General features: G+C 36.1%; 1 protein-coding gene across 1 annotated transcript; it reads right to left on the bottom strand.

The window, feature by feature from the left end:
- Nucleotides 1–2,916: 2,916 nt before the first annotated feature.
- LOC147383406 (ubiquitin-like-specific protease ESD4) lies at nucleotides 2,917–10,228 on the bottom strand. Its single transcript, XM_086428484.1, has 9 exons — nucleotides 9,007–10,228; nucleotides 8,831–8,910; nucleotides 8,651–8,744; nucleotides 7,944–8,042; nucleotides 5,917–6,009; nucleotides 5,693–5,812; nucleotides 4,667–4,770; nucleotides 3,470–3,542; nucleotides 2,917–3,397 (listed from the first exon to the last, which is right to left on the bottom strand). The coding sequence occupies exons 1-9, from the start codon at nucleotides 9,784–9,786 to the stop codon at nucleotides 3,335–3,337; spliced, it is 1,506 nt and encodes a 501-aa protein (XP_086284610.1). The 5' UTR covers nucleotides 9,787–10,228; the 3' UTR covers nucleotides 2,917–3,334.
- Nucleotides 10,229–10,458: the final 230 nt, after the last annotated feature.

The following is a 10,458-nucleotide window of genomic DNA, read 5'->3' as shown; positions in this document are numbered from 1 at the left end:
ATTTCATTGAAGTAATAAAAAAGTTTGATCCTCCATAGATCATATGAAATATGAGTCTTCATGCATCTAAGGCAAGATTGCAAGTGGAGTAGTGGAAAATTATAGGTTGGTTAGGGTGGATAATCAAGTTCAAGTGTCACTGAAGCATTTTTAAAAGATGTAGACTCTGCGAAAGCTTTAATGAAAGCCTTCAATTCGTCATAATCTGGTGGTGGCCTATACATATGGCTGAAAGGAGGGAGTGGACCTGAGACCTTCCAACAAGTGGTTCCTTCTTCTTGGTATGGGTATGATTGCAATCAATCTGATGAAAGGATCGACCTGAATGTCATCATAGCAGAATACTGGGTGAGAATGAGATGTCTTTGTTATGTTTCCTCTTCCATCACTAGTAATTATATTACTACTCTCCTTCTCCTTCTCCTCCTCTTCAAAGTCATAGTCCAGCCAACCTTGATTTCTAATGAATTGTTCTCCTTTGATTCCTGTAACCACCTTAGCCACAGATTGGTTGTTGACTATGATTTCACTGATGGCCCAGCATCCTCCTTTGATTGAGGAGGCTGAATCATCAGTTAGATTATCATGCTGAGGAGGACATTCCATGCGTTTACAGATTCCAGAGCACGTGGCATAATTATAGCCTGGCACGCAAATCCTCGCTAAGAGCGATATTCCTCTCTGTGGTTGTAGTAGTAGTAAAGCTACACACACCACTAACAACAACATCATCCTAGAAGAAGAAGAAGCAGCCATCGATCAATAAATTATTATCTCTCTCTCTCTCTCTCGATCTTCAAATAATCAAAGATTGTAATTGAAAGATTTTTTATATTAAAAGATTAAATTTGATCTACTGTCCTTCTACCTATATATATATATATATTTCATAATCGCCATTATCAGTTGTTTAATTAGAATACAATAAGGACTGCTATCATGGATGAGATACATAACCCACTCGAATAGGTAGGACTGGATAACTCTCGTGTTGTTATTTTGTTAGGACTTAAAGACTCTATAGCTGGTTACCCAATAGCATCAGGCCACGTGTAATTAAAAAAAAAAAAAACTACTGTGATAAAATTTCTAAGCGGTGGATTTTACTTATCAATACACGTAGCTGCATATCTGCATATCATTGGTTCATCTATATGTATTTCATCATCATAGTCATTGTCAGTTCTTTACTTAGAATACATCTCGGACTGCTTAGAGATACATATGGATACCGAATAGGTTGGACTGCATAACTCTCTCCTTGTTGGAAGAAACTTTGGGATTTTAGCGTGACACGTGTTCTACTTTGATGATGTGAAAAGGGCACAGAATACTAGATCTTTTTTCCTTGTGTATCCAGAGAAAACGATCTGTGCCCCGGTTACACCAGCCGAGTAGTGATTGAGTTAAAAAACTGAGTCTCACTTTTCTAATCGATGTTTGCTATTGGCACCCTAACCTTTACATGTAACACCCATTTAAAAATAAAAAATAAAAATAGAAATATACACTATTCACTTTTACGCTTCTACGAACTCGTAAGTTTAAAAGTGACTAACTTACGAATTCGTTGACATTAAAAGTGAAACTTACAGGAGTTCATAGATGCATAAAAAATGAACAGTGTGTTGCGTGAATGTTTTTGTAAATTAAATGAACAGTGTACCAAAATCAGAATTTCAGCATATTCAGTGCATGATTTGGAGATTCACCTCAAAAAACAAGTGGATTGTTGAGATTTTTTTTCCAATAACAGGATATTCTTGTCGACAGGGGACCAGGCCCGTGTATGGGTTTTGCCTAATCCATAGACCACAGTCTTGTCCAAGGACTAGTCTCCATCACACGCACTAAATAAGTGAGGGGGCACCCTTGTGGGCGTACTGGGTATTGAACTCAAGAACTATGGACATTATCTGCTTATCAGTCCAAAATTGCCATTGAGTCAAACCCTCAGGGTTGATGGTTGAGAATTAATAAAGTTGGGTTGCCAATAGAAGAAGCTCTCTTTATACATATATTGACCCAACTACCGAAATTGTTTGAGTGTTATATTGTTGAGATTATAACTTGACCCTAACCGTTTTAAAGTTTGAAGTGTGTGTTTTAAATTTTATAATTGGAGGTGGTCAAAATTTAAGAAATCGGTGTGTAATAACTAAAAGTTGAGGTTCCAATAGAAGTTCTCTAGTTCTGTTACTTGAATATTGAAATTGGACCTTTCCCTCTAAAATCCCAGACCCCTCCTTCGTGCAAATATTATGCAAATGGGTCGTTGACACTTTTCCTTCACCCATCTGTAAACCACATTTATTTATTGGCCTTTTTTTTTTTTTTTAGTGACGGGGTGTCCGAACTTATATACTAGGGGGACCAGAAGGGCCAGGGCATATGGGTTCCCACCCCGGGCACGTGCACCCTCGCAGGTGGCCCCCAGGAAATACTATTCATATTGGGTATTGAACTTACAACCTACAGACTTATACATAGGCATTTAACCTTAATCTCAAATGCCATCTCTACAATTGGCTCCCTCCATCATTTTCAAATTTACACAACCGAGACCATCAGATCATGCAAGTTGAGGTTCATCAAACAATTAACAAACCCTAATAAAAACGACTAATGATTTATGATTGGTGTGAATTTTCAGCATTCACTACGTAAATAAAATGATGAAAATTACTGCATAAAAATATAGGGTGGAGATTACAGCACATTGGTTTAATCTCAAGGCTAATGATTTTCTGACTCGAGTTTTTTTACTTGGTCTGACATGGCAACTGAAGTTCCAAGGACACACAACTGTTGATTGGTTTTGTGTATCCCAAAGCATCCTGAGGAAACCGATCAACGGTTCGGTGCCCTTTGCCATGTCAGACTGAGTGAAAATACTCAAGAGTAGAATCAGTTGGATAAAACAAGGGGTAGGTGCGTCCATTAAAACATATGAGAAAGTCTAATAAGATTCAATACAAACCATCTCATTACAATTGCAGAATTGTAAGAATCACCACCAACAAACTCAGAAGAAAAAAAATGTAGGTTGAAAAAAAAAAAAAAAATTAAGGATGAGCACTGACCTCAAAATCCACCCCCACCCCCCCCCCCACCCCCACCCCCTCAATCTCGGATCAGTTCAATAATGCTAACTGCTTGTGCTTAATATATATACAACGGCCCATCTTCTCGCATGCCAATGTGTTGGCATACAAAAGTTGCCCACAAATAGTGAGTTTCAGTCTTAACGGACAAAATTCAGGGTACACAGGGAAGCCACTCCAAACTGTTGGTTACACCAAAATCATTTGTTGTTTGATAGGCACCTTATGGTTCATTCAGCTTTCAACTTCAATATCTCCTTTGCAGTCCTCCGACGAAAATAGGTCATGTGCTCCTATAAAGAGTTACATATTTTGGTTACACAATACATATGGAGAGCAATGGAGTCAATATAAAAGCAAATTACCTGATTGAAACAGAGCCCTAAACCTCTACTATAGAAGTCAGCATATTTGATCATGAACATTCCACAGTCCCACCTGGTTTAAGAACCACAAATTTAGTCTCAGGCCTCTATGTTGGCAAAAACACTCGATATATATAACTAATTCATTAAAATTACAATATACTCGAGTACAATTCAGCATCAATGCCCACCTCCCCACGACACACAAACATATCCCACATAAAAAAAAAATAGAGAATTTGTTATGGTATTTTAAACAGTCTCATGATTTGGTGCACAACTTTAAGAAAAAAGGTCTGGATATCAAATGATTTCATCTATCTATCAAGTCAACAGTTTAACCAGAGTACTGGCTTTGTACTGAAGGGACCCATCAAACAGTCCATGAAACTTGGATGTATGTCACATGCCCACCAGAAGTAAGTGATAGCTTGTTCCTGTCAGTAGTACCTGCAATAGTTTATAGGAACAGATACTAATTACAAATGTCACTATCAATTAGCTAGGCTGTTGAAGTGCCAACTTAACTAAATTAAGACCAATGGAGTATTGTTCCCACGTCCTAGGTTCAAACCCCCTTAAACCCAACTTCACCTTACCAACCACCAAGTCACCAACCCTTTACCTATTCCATAGAAAAAAGGCTGTATGAAACTTTTCGTTGCAATTGCTGCACTGATATCAAGACTGTAGGACATGAAGTTGTATTTGTAACACCTTATAAAAAGAGAGAGAGAGAGAGAGAGATGGGGAAAGAGGGGGGGGGGGGGGGGGGGGGGGGGGGGCATGCACTAGAAACCCCATACAAATATTGCATTTTGTGGTCATAGAACATGCTGTAACAAGTTAACCCACGCAATGACCATGCTGTTTGCATTCTATTTCTAATGTGAAACTCTTCTGCGAGATGATGGCTTGAGATAATTTCAAACTATCTTTCATCGAGCATACTATAATCAATATCAAAGCCCTATTCCAAAATTTTGAGGGGTTGTTTACCAGGTATCCTCTACAGAAGTAAATTGTAAAATTTCTCAAAACACTGATGTGTTTTCTATCAAACGTGCTAGAATAATGCTAAGCTGGATTAACAAAGAATCAAACCAAACAAACAAGGGATGAAGCTTCAAACAGTTCTGAATTAACTTTAACATATATCAGTTTCCTTAAATTGTCAACTGAGAATGGCACACATACCCATTTTTCTGCTCAGGAAGATCATTAACATATTCTTGCTTCCAAGAACTAACATCAATATCTTCAGCACTCTTATCCTTTACTTCATCCACAAAATACCTAGCCTGAAATATTACCAAAAATTATCAGCGGGTTATAATTTTAGCAGTACAAATTCCAACATTTTTAAAGGCCATGACTTGGACAATTGCAATACTGTCAAACAAAAGGTCAGATTGTTAGTTCTAATGTACACTGTAAATATTTACTAGCCATAAAAACAGACATTCAAAAATTCCATATCAAGGTCCCTTTTTCCAGTCCAGATAAGCTATTAGCAACTTAATATAAATGACAAGACTTGAAACTTTTATAATACAATTTTCAATATAACATAACAAGAGCGGTGTGGGCAAGGGACTGAAACCTTTAAGATCTTGACACTTTACAACTACATGATAGAAACCTATTCCTGTGCATCGTCTTGAGAGTAGATCATGTCAAGAATCAACCTATCTATCTATCCTAAATGGGAAAAGGCAGACATGAAATAAAGGACTCACTTTTACTAAAACATTTTAGAAAACTTGCAAATGTTTTTTATCAATATCATGGGGCTTTTCACACAAGCAATTTGAGGACTTCTAAGGTGTATCCTTTGAGGATTTTTTATTCAGACACGTTTGTAATGAGTCTATCTAGTATTTTTGGTTTGTGGCTTTGGGTTATTGTCCTGATGCATATTGCTTTGTACCCTTTTAAGGCATTATTGAAGGCAGATCTTCTTGACATCCTTTCTTTCGATAATATAATTTTTATATTCATAAACAAAATATAAATGCAAAGAAAATGCATAGAACTACAACTTATAAAAACAATACAAGGTTTATTTATTCAATACAAGGACATTAGGTTTAGGCTGAATGCATGTGTGTGTGGGAGTGGTGTGGGGTGTTTTCCTTTCTTCATTAAGAACTTGAATTCTAATTGTTGCCTACATTTCAAACAGCATATATAATCTTACTTGACTGAATGTTTCTAACATACCAGAACTGCTAGCACTTGGGTATCCCTGCCTTTAAGCGAATCAAGATACTGGAATTTTTTATCCTTTTTATTGATAACTGCTAAGCACCAGTGTACCTCCTTATGGATAGGGACAAATATCTGCAAGGATACTGCTGATGTCATTGACAAGAGAAAACACATGTCCAATCAAAATAGTTGGTAGGATGGTCAACAAAAAATTAAAAGGGGAGTAACAACTTTACTTTTTCACATTCGATAAGGCTGTAGCCAATCTTCCTTTGGGTCGTCCATCTCTTGACGGCTTTGAACTCATAACCATTCCTCCCGCTGATCAACTAAACAGTAACATCAGAAAGAAAATACACCAGTGATCTCAATTAATTGATCAAGACTAGATATTTAAAAATAAATAAAATAATTCATTGAGAACGGGATGGTCCATCGGTATGTGAATATGTATTCGCACACATTGGAGAATTGTATAAAAAATCCTCAGTTTTCATCCACTAGATATGTGATTGGTCACATATTTTGAGATCATTAAATGAGGCCTATGATGTTGTTTAAGAGTGTATTTATATAGATCTTTTAACCTAAGAATCATATGGGATTTTACAAGTTTTAATTATGATCCTTTGATTCGTCAAAAGCTTGAGGTTTGGCAAATATATCATGCATTTTGAGGATCTAGTTGAACTTGTGATTATGTCATGATGGTGTCAATTTGGGATTCTAGGATTTCTATCTCCATGCATTTTCTCATCTTGAGTCATTTTAATATTTGCACGAACAAGTAAAATATCAATCAGCGTGCTTTTGAACAAATAGTTTTTTATCAAATACTTTTTCAAATGATATAAACACCAGTACATTATATTTTGAAATAGTTTTTGGGCCTTGAATGATGTCGAAGGGTAACAATGTGATTACATGTGTGGTTTGATGCTTGTTTTCTAGTACACTACTGATTATGGGACAGAGTACAATGATGTGATGGTTCTTGCGTTGTAGCACTAGATGTATGTACATACCCTTACCCCAGGGGATATCATCGCAAATCCCGTACTTATTAGTGCACAAAGGAGTTTTCCCAAAATGCATAAATTGTTTTCCAATACGAGACCACAAGCATGCATTTATACTAGGAGATTTCCACATTACCAAAAAACAAATCTTTCTCCCACGAAACCATGTACATCTCTTTATCAAAGAAAACAATTCAGGTTTTCATAAATTAAAAACCACATGTTTTTATTACAAAAATATGAAATCACATTTGAAAAAAATAAGGAGCTTCCTCATAAATGTGAGAACCACATTCTCTCAATAAATGAAGAGCATCCCTATAAAAAAATGTTTTTTCATAAATGTATTTACTTGAGGGACTTTATTATTAAACGAAACAACTTCAAAGGTTGATATCATAAATGTAAAATCACTTCATCTCATGCATGCATTCATATGAAGGGTTTTGTTAACGTGTGACCGAAAGGCGCATGTTAACATGCAAAACGTCTTGGAAATAAGCACATGAGGTTATCTAAGGAAAAAAAAATTAGGGCATAGGTAGTAAAATAAATTTTGGAGGTGAATTTAATGCGTCTTAAGGTGTGCCCTTAGGGCAAAAGTTAACAATGCGCTTCTTATTAATGCAATAATACAGTATTTATATGTATAAATATGAGTGCCTCCTCATTAAAAAAATAATAAATCTTTTGCAAATTTCTCATTCTTCTTTTAAAGAACTAGTTTATTTAGTTATTAAGTACACCCATAAGTATTCAATGTCTCAAAATTTGAGATATATGGGGGATGAAAACAATTGCAGTTGACGTACCATTTTTCGTCATCTTCCGGTACTATTTATCGGCATAGATAATCTTAAGGGCCATTTAATTTTATTTTGTCATATTACTTCAAATACGAATGTGGACATAGAATTCTCGATCTGATCCGAGAAGCATCTGTCAACTCCAACACAATCTCACCAATTAGTTTGTAAATTCCTGGTACCTTGGGTCTTTAGTTCATTTTTTATAATACAATATGTCATTTTCACGTATTAATTGAAAACAAAAAAAGAAGGAATAACATTAATAAAACAAAAATGGTTGTCCATGGAATGTAACAAAAGTAGTAATTACAAACTGGGCATTAAACAAACAGTTTTTTATAGGTATTAATCAAGCAGAACAAACATGAACAAAAAAAATAACAAAATTAATCCTACTAGATTCAGAAAGGTAGATAACAAATGCAGCAACCCAACCTTTTTGTAGAAGAATGTATTGAAGAAATGGCATTTCAAATACTTCTTTGGTTCTTTCTTTTCCCTTTCCTTTAGTAATTCAAGGTACACATTTATGACCTACAAAAGAAGAAAAATCATGCACATAAGGAACATTATTCTGATGTTATTAATAATGGGGTATTTAGAAATAACAACCCCCCCCCCCCTCCCCCCGGTTTAAATTGGTGATATTAGGTTTACCCATTGCAAAATGCAAGATTAGGTTTACCGCCCTTGACCGTAAGTCAACTCTGCTTTTTCTTGATGATTTAATAATGATTTTTCTTTTTTTTTCAAAATGCTCTTCAAATATATAAATTACTAAATCAAAATTTGGAAAAATCCAAATTTCACCATTAAATCATCAAGAAAACACAGCCTGCATTTACGGTCAAGGGGGGTAAAACTAATCTTGCATTTTGCAAGGGGGTAAACCTAATATTACCAATTTAACAGGGGGGTGTTTTACCATACAAGAAAACGCAGAGTTGTGTTTCGTGCAACAATATGATAAGTATTGATATTCAATAAATGAAATATACATTAGTAGTTTCAATCCACAACAGTTCCCACAGAAGATGTGACTACTTGAAACCTCTAGCTGTTCATGGGCTCTAAAGTCTACATGAAATGTACACCAATACATAAAAATCTGAAAGAAAGTTGAAGAAAACAACATGTATCACCTCATCATTCAGCCATGCGCTCGGCATCAAGCATTGCAAAATTTGTCCCGTAATCTCAATATTAGAATTCTCATGTGTTACGAGTATTCTTCGCCTGCACAACAAAAGACCAACTACTTTATAACTACCAAAATAGATGCCATCTGACAAGAAAAATACATATATCCAAGATGGGCATACCTATTAGTATTTGAAAAGGCAAGAGAGACTTCAGCCTCCTCTTCATCGGTAAGAGGGAGAAAAGGTTCCCGAAGAACATCCTGATAATTATTTAAAATTTCATTATAGCAACAAAAAAAAAGTGTAATGAAGTGGAAATTAGAACTGAAAAATATAAATAGTAAATAAATTTTTACCTCCTCCTCTGATTTCTTTGCAAGCCTTGGGAAAAACGATAACATTTTCTCAGTTAAATCTATCTGAAAGGATAAGAAATTCAATTTGGAATTCCGTCTCCCGGCAGAGTCATACAATTTCTTGTGTGGAAGCACACCCACCTCCTCCAACTCATGATCTACTGAGAGAGACTGCAACATCTTTGCAGAATCATCCACTTTCAGCGTCTGATGATCTGCAATCTTCCTATATTTTCCCCTCAAATAGATATCATCCTCATTGGTTTCAAGACGCCTCTGGTCCGAAACAACAGATAACCCTTCATCTCCATCTCGCACGTCATCCAATATTTCAATTTCTACGCTTGAATCCTCACGAACCGCATCTGTAGTGCATTTCCCATTCGCATCAACCACTGACTTATCGTTTCTCAAACTCTGTAAAGTATCAAGGGCTAAGCTTTTCGCTTGATTGTATCGATGAATCAAAAAGTTCCCCATTTCACTGAAACGAGTTTTTCGTCCCAAATTCACTGAAGGAGAAAACTTGGGTTTTCGACACGGAGCGTGAACTTCTCTTCTAAAATGCTGAGTAGGTTCAGGGTACCGATGGATTCGAGAAACTATATCCTTCGAAGAAACAGGACACACTGACTGATCTGGACTTAGATGCATAGATGGAATTCTGGATTTCTTCGAGAGATGGAGATTAGATTCAGATTCAGAATCCGGAGAACTATAAGGAGACGAGAAACAATCGCCACCATGACCACGCTTTCGAATTCTCGTTGGGGCGCCCATGACCGATCCTCAAATCACTTACAATTGTACAATAAACCCTAGAAATCAATCCCATCTAAGCTCTACCATTCAATCCTAACCTTTATGAGAGCTGAAGAAAATGAATAAAAACAAAAGCTTTCATAGATAAACCCTATTTAAGATGAAATTGAATGTAGAGATTAAAGTTTCTTGGGTTCCGCAAAACATGGGAATCCAGAAAAGGAAATAATCTGGCAAGATAAGAAAGAAATGAATCCAAGATTGAGCAGATGTAATCCTTAGATTACGATAAAATTCAATAAAACGAGATTGACTGAAACCCTAATTGTGAGAGTTTAGCTGAGACTGAGAGAGAGAGAGCGCGAAAATGGAGAAGAAATCGATAAAACGCGGCTATTATTTGTATATGAAGAGAGAGGGAGTTCTTCTCAATTGGACTGAGAAGTGAGAATCGCGTTTAACATGCGATTGTTAGAAGAGTGCTGTTTTAGGAACTTGCGAGTCTTCACACGGTCACTACTCTACTGACGTGGCATGGATATAAAATCATAGATTTTTCATCGGGATACACAACTGCACATCACATAAAAAATGTACAATTTTGAATCCCAAGGAAAAAATCGATAAATCCATGGCCAAACGACATCAGCCGAGGATTGACCGAGTGTAGATTTTCTAGTTTGTAAATAA

The sequence above is a fragment of the Akebia trifoliata genome, chromosome 16, assembly GCF_017979445.1.
Source record: "Akebia trifoliata isolate Shusen 1 chromosome 16, ASM1797944v1, whole genome shotgun sequence".
NCBI classification, from domain to species: domain Eukaryota; kingdom Viridiplantae; phylum Streptophyta; class Magnoliopsida; order Ranunculales; family Lardizabalaceae; genus Akebia; species Akebia trifoliata.
The sequence above is the reverse complement of the archived record's forward strand: the minus strand, read 5'-3'. Positions and strand labels throughout refer to the sequence as shown.